Here is a 17028-nt window from a genome sequence, read left to right as displayed (position 1 = left end):
TGTAGAGCTCCAGGTAGAAATATAAGCCCTTTCTTGTACCTTCTCTTTGCTATCTTTGAGCATAGCTAATTCAGTATCTAAATAATAGGTGTTAAGAATATAATGTCCCTTTAAGAACTTAACTCTTTTTGCACAGCAGAGAACTTAGCAAGTTGCCCAGTAGTCAGGGGCCTAATTTGCCTACTTTACAGCAAAATTAGCTGTAGGCAGAAGGCGTTACCTGGCCTCACGCTTCACAGAACTACTTGTCAGTAACTTGCCTTATAGCCTACAAGGCGCATTTACCTTCAGTCGCTGCTCAGCCGCAATCATGCTGTAATAAGCACAGCACTGTTCTGGGGATACCATTGCTCTGATCTCTTCCTCTGTTGGCAATCTGAAATCTGGCTTTAAAACCCACCAATTTGAGTCCATCCCTGAAAAACACACAGATCAAACACTGAGTAGTTTCCCACAAACGTTGGATGCCATCATAATCTTAAATGTATTTCAAGATTTAGTACCCTGCTGCAATGCTGGCAAAAGGAGTGAATATGACAAATCCATGACACTTAAACCACTAGAAGTGATAGTTTTTTTCATTCTGCATTTGTCTAAACCAATGCCCCCTAACTCAGCGCCTGTTATATCAGCAAACTCTGATACATTCATGTTCATTCATCATATAAACTACATTCCAAAAGCATTTAATCCACCTTTCACTTCCTCATCTTAATCTTCACTTTCTCATCCTTATTCCCCGTGGCTGCCTAAAAAGCTTTGTATTACCACCTGTTTATCATTCTGCATATACAAAAATCAGAACTCAGGCTCTCAGAGCACTAATAGACTCATGAAGATGGGACAAGCTTCTACTGGCATGTATTTGCTTGCAAAACACAACACAGCCATAGACAGAGGGAAGGGAATGTGTATGTGTTGGTGTCATACGTTGTTACTTTACGAGTAAATCACTGCCCAAAGGGTTATTAAAAAAAAGCATCTAAACTGTAGTCATTTCTCACCATCAAGCGCATTTGTGCCAAAAGTACACATTTATAAAAACTGGAACAAAAAAACCTATCAGATTACATTTCAGTTCTTCAAACAGATGTTTTCAAAAATGGTTTATCAGGAGGAGATGTTGCCTCTTCCTGCTCTGTTTGGAACTCCAAGAGCAGCAACAAATGGCTGACTGCCACATAAAATTTTTCAATACCTGTGCGTTTGAAATCAGCACAAAGCTTTAGCCGCTTTCGGATGCTACTCTCCGAGTGTGAAGGAAAGGCCTTCTTGATATCCTCCATGCGAATTCTCCGAGGACGGTCTCTGCTTTTCCAGAAGAGGCGATAAATAAAAACCTACAAAACATGACTCATTTGTGATGTCCAAAGAAAGAATACAACAAACCTGCAAAGACAGCATAGACAATGCTGTTTCTAGTGACTACTTCAGACTTCCCATTGTTTCTTATAAATTTACTTAGTAAAGTTTTCCAAGCCACATGTCTGCTTCAGGTTCAGCAATTTTTGAGAATGAGAAGTGGAAAAAGTATTTGTCTTGAAATTTTGTATTATCACATTAGAAATGTTCATGCTTTGGTACAGAAACTTGGAACTCTGGGAACGGCAGGGATTTTCTTGCTCTGCAAATACCTCTTGAGTTATATTTTTTAATTAAACTGACAGTAAATTACTAGAAGTTTTCTCCAATATCTAAATTTGGGGATATTTATTTGAATGGTCACTGACAGTCCCAAAGCTTAACTGCCTCAAGATGTAGGAATCAATGAAGACCTATGAAGCAACTCTAATTCTGTGCTATGTAATAGGACTGTGATAAGAGCCCTTCACTGCCTCTTAGTAAAATCCATGTAACTGTCATTTTATACAGCATAACCGCTTCAAAGTTCATTCTAATTCCTTCAGTTTCCTACATTTTTATATAATGTTATAACCTTTTATTTTGGCTAGTAAAAAGCCTCTATCGTATACTTATCAGATAGCATACAAGTAAACAGAAGCATCATGCTATAAACAGTTGGTTAAATGACAACCAAAATGATCTGTATGGTCAACATCCAACTCTTGTAGTGCTCTCACAACAACAACAAAAAAAGAGGAGCCATAGCAGGACAATGAGCTTCTCAAATCAAGACTATCCACAGGAAGCCTGTGCCTATGTCCTAGGCTTTCTCCAAAGACCCCTCAGATCCCCAAACTGACTCTTACCACATACCTGTAGAAAATCTCTGATATGGGTGTTAGCTCTTTTCGAGTTGGGACCAGGTACTTCATAAAGCGGGCACTCCTGACCAACTACAAAAATATCCACTAATTCTCGAACATAATAGCCTTGTCGTGTCCGGATAATCAGGAAATCCGTTTCAGGCATCTTATGTAAATAGATAGGGGCCCGGAAAAGATTGTTTTCAAATGCCTAATAAGAGAAACAAATCAAAGTCTGAAAGCCAGGTTTTCATCAAATTTTCTGTAACTCAACCTACAAAAAAGATCTTAAAAAAAAAAAAAAAGCACAGTCATTCCAATGGTACACCAAAATTTATATCACAATATATGTAGATGTGCAGTCAGAACATTCCTTGCTTATGGAGAGAATAACCAAGGATGAAGCACAAAAGCATAAGAAAACCTAGGACAAATGCAGAAAGAGTTTGAAGGGCTCTTTGGACTGACCTTTAAGGAGGTACTTTAAAAAGGGACAGAAAGAACACGTATGCAGAACAACACTATAACCACAGAAACCAGCCCAGGACAGATGTACAGTCTGGGAATGGGAGAAGGCAACAGAAGCAAGGACTGAAGACTGCTCAGGAAAGGAGGTTGTGAGAACCTAACCAGAAAAGCAGAGAGCAGCAGAGCTGAGCATTTAAAAGTAACAAAGTTTAAATTAGCACCAAGGAGGCACTAGACTGAGTGGAACCGGAAAGACAATCCTCTTCTATAAGGGGTTTTCTCTACCTGTAGGACTTCCACAAGCCTTACCCACTGCTACTCTCCCACACTACCCTCACCCACGTTGCAAAGCTTTCCCTAAGATGGCCCTGTCCTCACTTCAAGCTTTCCAGAAGTCCTGTTTTATGCATGATGAAGTCCCCTTAGGCTTGAACAATTAGCACTGTCAGTTCTGTGATGAATCTCCAGTATCAACCTTCACCTTACATTTTTCCTGTGGTACAGCATGGACAGAATTATTGCTGCAGCAAGAGCAGCTAGCATTACCTGAAATCAATTTATTTTTGCATTTATCATGGACTTTGTAATCAGGTGGTCCTTACAACATTCTTAATTCTTCTCCCCAACTCAACTGTATGTATTTCAACAACAGAGAAAGGCTCATAAAAGCAGAAGTCTACACACCTGACTAGTAACTGGCATCCAGCAGACAACTAGCAGTGTAATTCTCAGAAAGTACACATAAGCTTTTGCTCACACATCCTGGACCATGATAAATCCATGTTTTCTATGCCCTCCAACACCTATTTACTGAGCTTCCCAACATTCAAGCAGCTTTGACCTTCCACTCAGTCCTCTCTAACATATTTCTAATGCCATTACAAAGCAAAGCAGCAAAGATTCACCGCCTGCAATTCTTATCATTCCTAAAACAATTTTAAAAAACATGCAAGAGAGAGATATTAAAAAAAAAAAAAAGCCAAGAACTGAATTATTATCAGTAAACAAAGAGACTTAAAACTAGAAACAAAACAAAATCTATTTTTTTAGAAGTTGAGCATTATCTGTGATTCAATAAACAGGGCATGAAACATTCTTCCTATTACTCCACATTTAATTTTTCTCTCTTCTTATGCTTGGTTTTCTCACCTGCAGTAACTGGCCTGGATGCAGAGAACCCAGGAATGGAGAAGTGTGACAATAAACAGTCTCTCCGTATTTACAGTCTGGAGCTCCCGGATCTTTACCAGGTTTCTGCAATGGGCAATGAAGGTGCAGTTAGCACTAAATGAGAGGCAGAAGAAAGTCACTGTCCAACAGCAAAACCTGCATACTCACCCTTTTGTAGTAATTTTTAATCTTTGTTGCCATGCCAACCTGCATCATTAAAGGGGCATTTTCCTCACTGTATTCAGCAAGAATGAGATCTCCATCCTTGCCAGTTAGGTCCTGTGGTGTGCGCATGAAGAACATTTCGCCCCCACCAGAAGCCTGACGCTCCTGCTCTCTCATCTGTGCCAGTGAAGACAGTGTTAGGAAAACAGCACATCAAACAGATCTGCTGCGCAAATGGAGCCACAGCAGACATCAGATACAGAGAAAAATAACTGTACCTTGGCTTTCTTTTTTATGTGCTTCAGCAGAGGTTGCACAGCGTGGGGTCCTGGTTGGGACAAGGCACCAAAAGAATATTTCTTCAAGGGAGGCCGATGAAATTGTCGGAGCTTCATAGGACCCATATGGGTGGGAAAGAATGGCTGGCGAAGTTCCACTGCTGGGATGGAGTGCTAACACAGGAACAAAATATGTGTTAAGAATGACACGTATCATCTCAAAACCAAGATCATCCTCCTATCCTGCTAACCTTTATATAACAGAACCTCGTAATATTTTTAGGTCTGCTAGCAGTAATACTAGTGCATTGAAACTCACTTGTTATCATACATGTTGCCTTTTGAGGGAAAGCGCTTAGGTCCATATATAGATCTTTCCTTTCTGTACAGAGATGACTTTAATTTTACTATTTTGAATGGTACCCCATGAGAGAATTTTTTTATTAACTAGGAGCATGCAAAGCCATTATCCCTATCAGTGGGAGAGAAGAGCATTTGGAATTACATACATTTTTCCGATTACAGAAGAGGTTGGAATCAGATGAGGTTTTAGAAGAGGTCACTGAATACCACAATGAAGGAGGGAAAAAAAAAAAAAAAAAAATCACTTCTTCACCTAGGGCTAGTGAGTAGCAGTTCAAATTCATCATTATCTGAATTATTTTTATAATATCCAGATTAAAACACTCACTAGTAGCAGAAGTACAGCCTCAACTCTTGACTATCTGCACCACTTTCCCCCCCTCCCACTACTGCTTCAGAAACAGTACTACAGAAAGAGACACCAAACAAAAGCATGGCAAGTACAATATGGCAAGATCTAGCAACTAAACCTCAGTTTGATGGAGCAATAAAGAAAAGTTAGTTCCTTCCATCTAATCATTTTAATTAAACATTAAAAATCTCCCTCATGAACACTTACCTGACCTGCTGCAATCTAAATTCTGTTTTTCTACAAATCCAAAATCATACTCAGGTAGAAACCTCCTACCAAGACACTCTATCTATCTCTCACAGCCAAGATTCCTGTGACTACCTGAATGATGTTGCCTCCAAAGGTTCCTCGAAGTCCCTGCTGTTTGGGGTAGTAAAACTCATCATTGGAGAGGTTCCAGGGATCCTTCACCTCTGGCTGAGACATGTTCTAATTCAATATTAAACACAAAGAGAGAGGTGTAAAAAAAAAAAAAAAAAAAAATCACCCCTTCCACATCATTCCCAACCTGCAAGGTGCTAAAGCTTATGCTGACCTGCTGTGGTTCTTCCTTGATGACACCTGTTTTTCCCAACAGGATTCGACTCTTCTTTAGAGAAGATTCTTTCTTGTTCTCCTTGGATGGAGAGTTCAAAGTCATTTCTTCCTTTTCATCAGGAATTTCTAAAAACACAAGCAATCACACTGTAGGGCACTTGTCCTAGGGTTCCCTTTTCAGCACTGCAACCTCCTACTTTGCTGCAGCTTGGTCCAGATGTTTTAGCCTTTTTGTTCAGTTTCTGGGTTGACTGTCCTCCTTCTACACTCCTCCCCCTTTTCCTCCACACAGGTTAATATGAAACAAGCTCAACAAACACAGTAAAGTTCCATGCTTAAATCTCTACCTTACCTTCTTTCAGCAGTGAGCAGATTTGAGTGGGAGGAGGGTGATTGTGGGGATTGTTTGGGGTATCCACTGCTCAACACAAAATTTACTAATAATCTAATCAATGAAAGTACAAGAAATAGCATCTGTTCTGCCAAAGCTATTCTAAAGAGTTGAGAGTCAAGGCAACAGGAATGCCAATACTGTATCCCAACTACATATATTAATAATCCTTTTCTTTCCCATATATACACAACACGAAAGTGAGTCTGAACCCAAAAATAACATGGACCTGAACCAAAAAGGGATTCCTGAAAAATTCCAGGAAAGTAGTATGAATTTTAAAAGTTAGCAATTTGTGAAGCATGGATTCTCCAAGTAAGATTTTCACACAAGAAGCAGGGCCTAGTGACATGGGCTTGGTAAACGCTGTATCAACTTCATGGACAGATGTCATGTCACCTGATATAAAATAAGAATGGGTTCACTTTTGTCACTAATCTGCAATTTTGTGGTGTATTTCAGACTTGGAAAGAAAACACTACGAGTTTGTTTGTCTTTACTTTAACCAATCTCAAATTAAGAGTGATTTTCAAGGTTGCTGACTAATACCAAAACATTCCAATCAATACATAAAGAATTCTTAGAACTGACACACTTTCCTGAGGAAGGAAATGTAATCCAGGCCATGTAAAATTGTAGCAAGATATGCTTATCTTTAAATTACATAAGGCTGCTTGAAGATTACCAACACACAAATCTAAGAGAAAGTGGTGATTTTAGTGGTCCAAATAAGACAAAAATCTCTTCAGCTTATAGCAATATAAGCAGGGAGTACATTCATATCAAACTCCAGGAATACTAAGTTTGTAGCAGCAACAAAAATGCTGACAGGTATTATGCAAAGTCATTGCTCCCATGTGCCATTACCACAGCCTGCAAGAGGCTTAAGGAATCTGCTTCTTCAGGCTCTGAATACAAGCCATACTGAGAATGGCATGGGCTAGTTTGTGGTTTACTTCTCTACATTCCCTCTTCGAACCAACATGCATGCAAGTAAAATTAAGACAGCCGCTTCTAAAACACACTAAGAGTCAGATTAATTACGTTAAATTATGTTTCAGGGCATTAATCTTTACTCTTCTGTTACTGCTTTTAACTTGGGAGCTGAAAGTATGTACCACACCATTCCAGTTATTAGCACTGCCGCCTTCTGCTTAGGCCTTTGATTACTTGCAAATTATCTTTAAAAGGCAGAAGAAAGAAAGGCTGCAAGTATTGCCCAGTCCATTTATTTCCATTACAGTGTGACTATAAATCCTTGCTTCCATTTCCACTTGTCTTTTCCCATTTGAGTCAAATTTCTAGATGCCATAAACATACCTAGAATTATGTTTTCATCATTTGGATCAAGTGTTAAGACAGGGGGATCCAAGTAGGTTTCCATTGCCTGATCATCCCAGATGATATTGTCTTCCCAACGGCCATACACTAACTCTTCATTATCAATTGGGAAAATAGAGTACCAGGGCTTGTCTTCATCCAAGGAAACTGCAACAATCATAAGGTAGAACCCTTAAGAGTTTTATACACTACCTTAGCAGAAAACCATTTCAGAGCTCATCCCCACATCTTACTCCCTCAACCTTCCCCATCTTTCAGGACTTTCTGAGGCAGGACCTCTAAAAGGCGAAAGAAAACTCATCCTGGAAGCAAAGAGGAAGCAGAGCCCCAAGTCTGAGCTCTACCAACACTTAGAGATTTTGCTCCATTGAAACACAGAGAACCTCCAAGAATGAAATAGGGCCTCTAACAGGTTTTAGAGCAAACAAGTATCCGTTTTATCTACACCTTGTTGCCAAAAAAGGACCCTGCTATTACATAGAACACAAGTCTATAGAGAAACACATGTCACATGCACCTATTCATAGGCCAAAGATTGACATCCTCATTACCTTGCTGTTCAGGGGCCTGCTTTTCTTTGCCCTTTGCTATACCTAGGACTCCTGCTACATTTGGTTTCTGTGCTAGTGGAATTGGTGGATTGAGTAAAGAGCCGCTTCGGTTCAAACCTAGAGAAAAGAAAAACAAAAGTAAGGTTAGCTTGAGTGGGAGGGTTAGAAGGCATTGCATTGCCTTAAATCAGAACTTGGATGGAGAATGATTTCCAGCCTTAACCAGGATGGACCTGCTGCTCCTATCACAAAGAGCGTCATGCGTCATTAGTACAGGTAACCCTTACAAAAACACGTTCGCCCACAGCTTACTGCTGGAGTCTACAGCCTCTTCAAAGTTATGTTTGGCTTGCTTTGCATATGCTGCATGACAATGCATAAGGAGCATTTCTGCATGGTCCCTATAAAAGTGAGAGGCCTTAAGCAGACAGTTGCCATTGACAGAACAGTTGGTCTGGCCTCCAGCAGCTTCCTGTCTGATGTCAAACTCTCATAGAAAAAAGGATGGCCAAGCAGACCTCAAGGAATCATTCTGTGGAGGCAGCTTCTCCCAACTCACCTATGCTCACATCACTTATGTCACTTAAGTTAATGCTTCTGGAAGGCATAAGACCTAATGCATGTGAACAGACCAACCATGTTTAACATGTTACTATGGCTTTTCACGGGACTCCAACACAGCGAGTCCAGGTCTGGATAGCTCAGGCACAACTGTGCTGAAAAGAAAATTGTTATAAAAAGCTATCTCCAATTCACCTACCCAAATCCTCAGAGCGTCTTGTACTCTCAGCTAAACAGTAAAGGATTGACACTAGTACCCAATAAAGATCTGACATTCCCATTAGTCTTTCATTGCAGAAGCAGGGTAAGATATAACAAACAGATGATAAACAGTCATTCTACACAAGCAATTTAAATTTAAAATGCATCTGTGTCTAAGAGAAGTCTCAGGCTTGTAAGAATTATTACTTCCTATCTAGAAAAAACAGAATAACATTATTAGTTCAGTAGAAACTTCAGAAGACTTTCACACAATTCTTCCAGTTAAAAGAAAAATATAAAGAAAATTCCATTGGCCTATAAATAGTAGACATCCTAAGTGTAGCATTGCTTGATACTAATGTAGATGGATCTAGCATCTGGTATTCCACATGGAGAGAAGAAAGCCAGAGCTGATATTTTCTTTAACAGAAGGGACCTACTCTGTTTTTGGAAAGAAAGAGTCTCAGAATTCTGAGCAGAGCTGTGATTTTGCCAAAAAACATTCCCTAGCAGGAAGAATTATGTTCTGTATTTGAGACGAAAGCATGCAATGAGTCAGCTCAACTACAGCAAGTACAATTCATATCAGACCATCAATTACCTTGTTGGGCATTGTATGCAGTGGCATTTCTAGTCATGCTGGATGGCAGCCAGCCTGCCAAACTTGCCCGCTGTGTCTTAGTCCCTTTGTGCTTGACATCTTCTCCATTCCAGATAACATCATCCTCCCATTGGAGCTGTGTCACCATAAGGAAGTGCTCATCAGCTAGCAGATCATCTTTCTCATCCATCAACCCTGCATCCTGGAAGGAAAGAATGGTTGCTTGAAGACCTGCATCCACTTCACACTTTCAAACTAATGGAGGAAAATTAGAAGTCTCATTTTGCATGGTGCACAACCATCCACTGGCCCGTGACCAAGCTCTCATTGTGCAGCAATCCCCAGTGCCACACACACCTCCACACCTTCCCCCACAGTTCCCCTCTCACCCCCTCATCTGTGTGTCCTTTAACCTCCTGCTCCTTCTTCTCTTTCAGCTTGAAACCATAATCAAATCCACTGCCATCTTCAGGGATCCCCAGCATATCATACCAGAGCTGTGCTGGGCCATAGCGCCACTCTGCCACTTTAGGCTTTGTGTCTGCCACTTTGTCTATATCACCAGTTGACTGGGAAAATTTTGATTCCACAGGTGCCATCATGGTAATCTGAAGCACAGCAAAGGAGGGAATGGTTACACTGATGGTCCATCTAAGTGTCAGCAAGAGGTTTCTTCCTTCCAAGTTTCCCAGCTTATTCTCGGAGGAGAAAAGTATTTCTAAGAAGTGCTCTTCCATACTTACTAGCTGCCTTAAGAATGTTCTGCAATTAGACTTCCAAGAACACAGAAATTTCTTCTTGATACAAAGAGGATAAGCTCTCCTATTGATCCTGTACCACGGATGCAGCCTTCTCAGTAAGAAGCAATCACCTGAAGTCACTGACTAGTATCTGGAGAAGAGCTTCTGCACAGCTGGAATACAAGCCAACCCTGTCCTTTTATTCTGGAGGAAAAGCTCTTTACTCTAAAAGTCACTGTCCAATCCACTACTACCCCCAGTGCTAGGTGGCGACCCCCCTCTAAGTCTCAGATATCCCACCTCATCATCTGAAAGGCACTGCTCAGGAGGGGGAGGAGCAGCAAACTCATACTCCCAAGGAGATTTTCCTTCCATTCCACTCTCAACTACAACTTCACCCTCCTGTATCTGCACTTCTTGTGCCAACTCCCGATGTTTCTTCTTGCGTTTCCTTCGGGCACTACGCCAAACCGATGGAACATTCTTTCCAGGGCCAAAGAGACGCAGGAAACGCAGAACCTAGAATAGGAAAAAACAAGAGGGTCAGAGAAAAAAAAACACTGTGGAATGCTTGTCTGTCTTTCTCTCACCTGAAAAGCAGTAATGAAAGAGAGCACTCTGAAATTCAGAAGCTTGGCCTGTACTACTATCCCAACCCCTGATGCAATCAACAATCTCTTGATTATACTTGAAAAAAAGTTTCTGATCCATCCATTTGATGGATCCTTCCTTTTCAAACGGATTTGTTCTTAATTTCAGACACAAAGAAACTTAACAGAGGGAAGACAGATTGCCTTTACATATTGGGCATGTGGTAAGACACCACCTGGAAATAATCACTTTCATTCTGAACAATCCACAACCTTCAGAAAGACACATGGAGATTGAAGAAGAGTTGATAAAATTATTAGCAAAAGAGACAGAGCTAGAAGACAGTTAGATAAAGCAGAGATTTCTTAAACTACCAGATAAAAACAAATACCATGGTCCAGAAAGAATACACCCATTTTTATTTCCATCATAATGCAATTCCCCTATATGCATACAGCATACCTCCAAAACATGCACTAATGACAATGACAAACTTTCTCTTCTGTTTCTTCTACAATTATGATTGCTGGTTTTTAAGCACTAATAAATGTTTCTTCAGAGCACTCTTGTAAAGCGGGAAAGCATTATTCCCAAATTAACTGACAGATTTAGGAAACAGGAATTAGAACCAAGATTTGTAAAGAAACATCCTATTAATGCTCCCTGTTAATCTGTTAAAATGATCCCCAAAGGAAATATTGTTTATATGACCACTCTGTCCATCTCTGCCCACATGCACGTTATCCTTCTTCCCAACACTCCCCCAGGTTACTTCTGAACCCTTTGGCCAGTTTCAGTGGCCCTTCAGCAAGGGCAAAGGCCTCAGACATAGTTGAGCTGCTAACAGTTTAATGAAACACAAAGTCTGCTTCTCCACATGCTATTTTAAGTGGTTTCATCAAGAAAAACAGTGCTACACTAACATGCACATTCTCAGACATGAACCAATCCTCATAGCCAAATCTACAGCATTTCAGGCTTTCCCAGCTCTAGTGCTCATGAATTAATTATGAAAAGTGTTCAGCATTAACAGCTTGCACCGATTTCTACGCCCACTGGGCACATTCAACACTGAACATTACATATTGAGCACCAAAGAAATGAATACACCAACTGATACAAAATACTGTAACACAGGAGACCAAATTTGCAAAAGCCAAGAGAGCAGCCAGAAGGCTAACTTCTGTGTTAGAGCCTCACCTAGATTTCTAATAGACAGAGGTCAGCTAAATCATTACAACATGACATTTAATTATGCAAATTGCTCAGCTCCTTACACAAAGCCTGTGATGGAGGCACACATAAAACCAAGCTATCCTGGCTCACAACCATCTGTTTGACAACTCTAAGCTCATCTTTATTCTCCTTCCCGTCCCACATTTTCTCTCCTCTTGACAGCTTTAAAACTTTCAAAATAATTATTGAAATACATCGACTACATTTGCTATTCCTGAGCATTTAGGAAACTACTGTAATTAATTCACTTTGTGCAAAAAACAATCATCTTTTCAACCAACTTGTTATTGAGATAATTTCTGATCCATACTCAGAGCAGTTTTGAGGGAAGATTAAGTAAAGGATACATATCACAAGTTGTTTCAGGAAAAGCACACCAAGTTCAGGACAGCATGAAAGGAGGAGCAAATATTTGCCAGAAAAGCCAGAAAGCAGACAGATTAGCATTATAGCACTATGTTTTTTAACCATCTGGCAAAAGTATTCTCTAATACCTCAGAAAAACAATTTTCACAAATCGACAGGCCTGTGCTATGGTCTTACAGAACAGCAAAATATTATTTCACACCCTGATTTATACAATGCTTTTTAAAAGGCTCCTGCCTGTTAAGCAGTCTGGAAACAGCAGCACACAGGAACTAAAGAAAGTACTGAGGTGAGCAAGAGTATCTATGCAATTGCTTACTACATACCCTTAACACTATACAATTCATATTTAGAGGGCTTATATGATACGGTTTCTGTCACTTCCACATATCTCTTACAATACCTTGCCTGGTCGAAATTCCGGGAAGAGCTCTGTAACACTTGGCAACTGTTTGGTAGCATCTCGCTGCATGATTCCTGCAAGAGGAAGTGTGAGTTTGCCTTCCTTGGATTCTGCCTGCCTGGCTTCTTGAGGTCCCATCTCTGACTCAGAATCAGAGCTGCTGCTGAAATCCACCTTGTCGGAGGCAGCAGAGGAAGGAGCAATGATGGAGGGCAAAATGATACCGTCTCCATCTTCAGATACTACAATAGAACAAGCACCTTATAAACAAACTGGTTTCCTCCCTGTCCCCTAGTAAAACCCCATAATGCCACATCTACTGTTTATACCAAGTTATGCAAAAATTAAGCCTCTGCAGGAGTTATGAGTACCATTCTGGTTTAACCTTTCATTTTATCCTAAGCGTTCCAGGTGCATTTCCCAGCCACAACTGAGAGGATGAGATAAAAAAGCAATTTCATTGTCAATATCAGTATTTTAACAATCACTGGAAATATTTCCCCCTATGTTTCAGACAATCCTATAACATTGTGTATCAGGGCAAAGACCCACCTTTAGATGCAGTCTGCAGACTGAATTTTGACGACGTGTGGTGCTTGCCGCAGAATGAACTGCTACACAGCAGTGTTTGCTTCCTTCAGACATTCATATTGCCAGAGAGAAGAAGAAAGTCTTCACTCACCAGTGGCAGCTGCATCCTTTTCATCTTCTTTCTTTCCAGGTACTGGAGGTGGTGGTGGTGGCGGCATCAACTTGGAATCAATATCTTCACAGTCAGCATCGTAATCATCTTCATCTTCATCTAACCAGTCAGGAGACAAGACTGCATATTAAGCAGACAATAAAAGGGAACCAGGCACCCTTCCCATTTATACTATTTCACACCTGTCCCAACCTGATAAGAAAATCATGTCTTCTCATTAGTAAGGAGACCATTCTCATTTTGTAACTAGATGCAAAACTCTTACAAGTTCAGCTTTCTGCACAAACTCATTTGCAAGACTGAAATTTAAGACAGAGTGGGAAGGAGGGAAAAAGGCAAATTGACAGCAAGATAACTGAAGCACTTAAAATATATACATATATTCTGCTATCACCTCCCCTTATTCACACTGTGCAGAGAAAATAAAGCTGCTAAAGAAGTAAAAAAAAATGTGATTAAAAAGCCCAAATACCTTTACAGACCACTAACCACAATATGTCAACAGAAAGGTTAAGTGTAAGGTAGCTTTAATGCAAAGATTTAGCATTTACACCAGCAGCTACTGAAAGGGAAAAGCTGCATGTTTTTGAAAATCTGTTCTAGGCCAGACAGAGAGCCCTGGGACTGACAAAAGAACCAAAGTGCCTTCTGCAGAAAGTAATTTCAGAAAAAGGATTCAAGGGTAAAACAGGAGAGAGATATTAAGATTGAAGTGACTCTCTAAGGGATCAGGACTTTATCTCTATCTTTGAGCATATCCAAGAAGCACCTAGCCTCCTGCATAACCCTCTTCCAAAGAGCACAGGTTAAAGAAATATGAGCAGGTATTGGGTATTCTCTGCAGGGGATCCCAGAGCAAAAGGAGGATCCTGGTTTCTCTTCTGAATATAGTTTAACAAGGAACTAATTCCTTTAAAAAAGGAAGATATCAAGCAGTGGCTTGATCCAGTGAACAGAATTTCACAAAAGCTTATATTGAATTCTTGAAGCAAGAAGTGAAAAGGCACAATGTCACCCTTATAAGAGACTATCAAGGCCCATTGCCCCAAAATACCTTCTACAGCTAGAGCTGTAACACTACCTGGTCTTCGAACTGGCTGCAGGCTGCCCATTGCCTGCTTATACCTACGGCTCTCATCTTCTGCCACTTCATTAATGTCTGAATAATCAACAGCATCTTCTGTGCTCTTAACCCAGCCTAGGAAGAAAAGAAAGCCAGTCACACAAAACTTTATCCTAATATATATTACTAACTTCACTATGTACACATGAACCCCTTCCTATGCTTCCTTTTCTTAGAGGAACAAAACCATCTGATTAACATCTCCCATCGGAGTATTTTCCCCCTCATTCCAACCAAAAGCTCCAAGAGCTCCAAATTTCCCCTAGATACTGGTAAGTAACCAACTTTAGCACAAGGAACACCTTTCACTTACTCAGTGAAACTGTTCAAGCTCAGAAATAAAAAAAGACATAATAATACCGTGCACTAAATGGGCTTGTTTAACACAGGGGAAAACACAGAATAAACTTATTTATGAGGGAGAAGAGAGAACTGAAAAAAAAAAAAATTATAAAAAATGAGAGCGCACAAGTGCAAAAGTGACCAGGAGATAATGTGGGGTTCACTCTGGCAAGAAGGCAAGGCCTTTGCCAGAGGACCTCTGACCAGATAACATCATATTCCTTGCAGTCCCAGATGACCTGGGTGCATTTCTTCCTCTCCAGTATAGCTCTGATCCTGCAGCCCCTCTGTCGTTTAACTGCAGGTACCCCAGTGCCTAACCTTCCTCATCCAGGTGAGCTCCATCAGTCTCCGGGCTGTCCTCCTCGCTGGCTGTGATCTCAGTGATCAGGTTGCCCAGTCCCAGCACACCCAACCCGGCCAGGTGCTTCTTGGATTCCTGGAGAGACCAGAGCCACGACCCAGCTGGGAGGCTCCGCCAGCCAGGCCGGGCCGACACGAAGCCCCTAACCCCCTGCTCGGTCCCGTCCTGGAGCCCGCAACCGACACTTCCCCGGGCCTGCCCCGGAGCCTGGCCCACCAACACCTCCTCCTCCCTGGCCCGCCCCAAAACCGCACCGCTGGGAACCCGGTTCCTCTCCTGTCCCTCAGCCCACGCCGACGGCCGGGCAGGGCCGAAGCGGCGCCTTCCCGGAGCGACACATCCCTACCTTGTCGAGGACGCTGTCCCCCTCCAGCTGCCCCGCCTCATTGATGTTGCCGAAGAGAAACCCAGTCAGCGAGAAGGGCTCAGCGCGGCCGCCATCCCCCTCCTCCTCGCTCTCCGAGTCTGACATCGCGCCGATGCCGACCCGGAACCGGAAACGTGGCCCGGCCGGGAACTGAGGCAACCCCCACCACGCCAAGTCGGAAAACAGCGCCCCCGCGCCGCAACGTCGCAAGGAAGCGCAGAGGCTCCGGCGTGCACCGAAAAATCGTTTATTGCGTTTAAGAAACGGGGTCTGGCTTTCCACAGGAAAGAACTACGTTTAGAACAGGTGCGTTACAAACAGCAGGGTGAGTTAATACAAGAGCCAGAGAGAGGAAGAAAGTTTTATTACAACTTAATTCCACATAATTTAAAAAAAAAAAAACTTTAAAACTGTTAGCTGTAATACAAACTCTTTTATAGTATAAAATCAAGTTGCCAGTGTATATATCAGTACCACACTTGAGAGTCTTGGGCTCCCACTGCTGACGGGTGCTTTTCGCAGCCCACCCGGGTGGTCAGGACTCCTGTGAGATCCATCCACTTCTCAGGGTCAGCCCAAGCAGCACCGAGGTTTCTACAGAGCAAGGTTTAGCACTCGGAGACAAAGCATGGTGAGGCTCTTCTAGTTTAAATTTCATAGAAATAGCTACAGCTGTAAACCGGAGAAAGCACTTACACATCTAAGCACGCCTCATAACATCCTTTGGACACAGAATTCCTAAACTGCTCAGCTCCTTGGGGGTTGCTACTGCTGTATTTAAAAAAACCACTGAACTATTTCAGAAATCATTCACAAACTGAAAGATTAAAATTGGTCTCTTCATGAAGAGTCTCTTCTGTGAAATAAGACATACACACTGCATCTCTATTCAGTAACAAACTGAGGAATCTTGAACAGTTTGGGAAACCTGCACAGCTTAACCCAGGTCTTCTGATCTCCTGAAAACAGACAAAATCCAGCCATGGGATTGTGTGAAGTCTGTATTTGTTACCTGCCCACAGGAGGAAAAAAAAAAAAAAAAATAACAAAACACCACAAAACATGTGGGAGGAACAGAACGGATTGTAGACTGAAGCACTGGACTAATTACAATCAAATGCACCAAGAATTGTAGGGGGTAAAAAAAGGGAAGGAAAATCACAAACTAAGAATGCCCACTGAATGGAAAAGCTCATTGGATCTGTGCGCTCCTGAAGCTCATTCTCATGAGAAGCAGAGGCTGGAGGAAACCAGCTGTCAGCCGGCAGGACTTTTGCTCCTGGCAGAAAGCAACAGAAATAAAAGGCATCTAATGACTATTACTGAGGTACTCCAAAGTCAGTAAAAAGTTTTTTATGGTGTTCAAAGTTCACTTTCCACTCATTTTCATCACTATCATGTTACTCTCCTCAGTACTGTTGTGCAATCCATTTATTAAGTAATAATCTAGATGGGGATAAAGTGTTCTAGCATAATGTAATCAATTCAAATGAATTGATAAGTACTTGACTTTTATCTCGCCATACTCTCTTCCAGTTAACACCAGGATGGCTGCTCTGTGAGCCTGCAGAAGCAGTGGGGGGGGGGGGGGGGGGGGGGGGGGGAAA

At 41.6% G+C, this 17028-nt stretch overlaps 1 protein-coding gene across 10 annotated transcripts in view; it reads right to left on the bottom strand.

The window, feature by feature from the left end:
• The window catches only part of TAF1 (TAF1 RNA polymerase II, TATA box binding protein (TBP)-associated factor, 250kDa), a 33647-nt gene extending 18111 nt beyond the window's left edge, over positions 1-15536 (bottom strand). For 3 of the 10 annotated variants that reach the window (XM_010565314.1, XM_010565317.1, XM_010565321.1), the window contains exons 1-18: positions 15401-15536; positions 15012-15129; positions 14280-14423; positions 13205-13345; positions 12523-12764; positions 10227-10445; positions 9576-9794; positions 9187-9388; positions 7824-7940; positions 7252-7419; positions 5539-5666; positions 5325-5432; positions 4289-4462; positions 4014-4187; positions 3825-3929; positions 2218-2418; positions 1199-1340; positions 286-416 (exon numbers count right to left, since the gene is read on the bottom strand). In XM_010565314.1, coding sequence (XP_010563616.1) covers positions 286-416; positions 1199-1340; positions 2218-2418; positions 3825-3929; positions 4014-4187; positions 4289-4462; positions 5325-5432; positions 5539-5666; positions 7252-7419; positions 7824-7940; positions 9187-9388; positions 9576-9794; positions 10227-10445; positions 12523-12764; positions 13205-13345; positions 14280-14423; positions 15012-15129; positions 15401-15526 — 2859 coding nt within the window. In that variant the 5' untranslated portion in view covers positions 15527-15536. Of the gene's footprint in view, positions 1-285; positions 417-1198; positions 1341-2217; positions 2419-3824; positions 3930-4013; positions 4188-4288; positions 4463-5324; positions 5433-5538; positions 5667-7251; positions 7420-7823; positions 7941-9186; positions 9389-9575; positions 9795-10226; positions 10446-12522; positions 12765-13074; positions 13346-14279; positions 14424-15011; positions 15130-15400 lie in introns of those variants that run through there. The other 7 variants (XM_010565318.1, XM_010565315.1, XM_010565316.1 and 4 more) reach the window with 7 other exon arrangements.
• Between the last annotated feature and the right edge of the window lie 1492 nt (positions 15537-17028).

This window comes from Haliaeetus leucocephalus, unplaced genomic scaffold (genome assembly GCF_000737465.1).
Source record: "Haliaeetus leucocephalus isolate CR32 unplaced genomic scaffold, Haliaeetus_leucocephalus-4.0 Scaffold189, whole genome shotgun sequence".
NCBI lineage: Eukaryota > Metazoa > Chordata > Aves > Accipitriformes > Accipitridae > Haliaeetus > Haliaeetus leucocephalus.
This window is presented reverse-complemented; position numbering and strand designations above follow the sequence as displayed.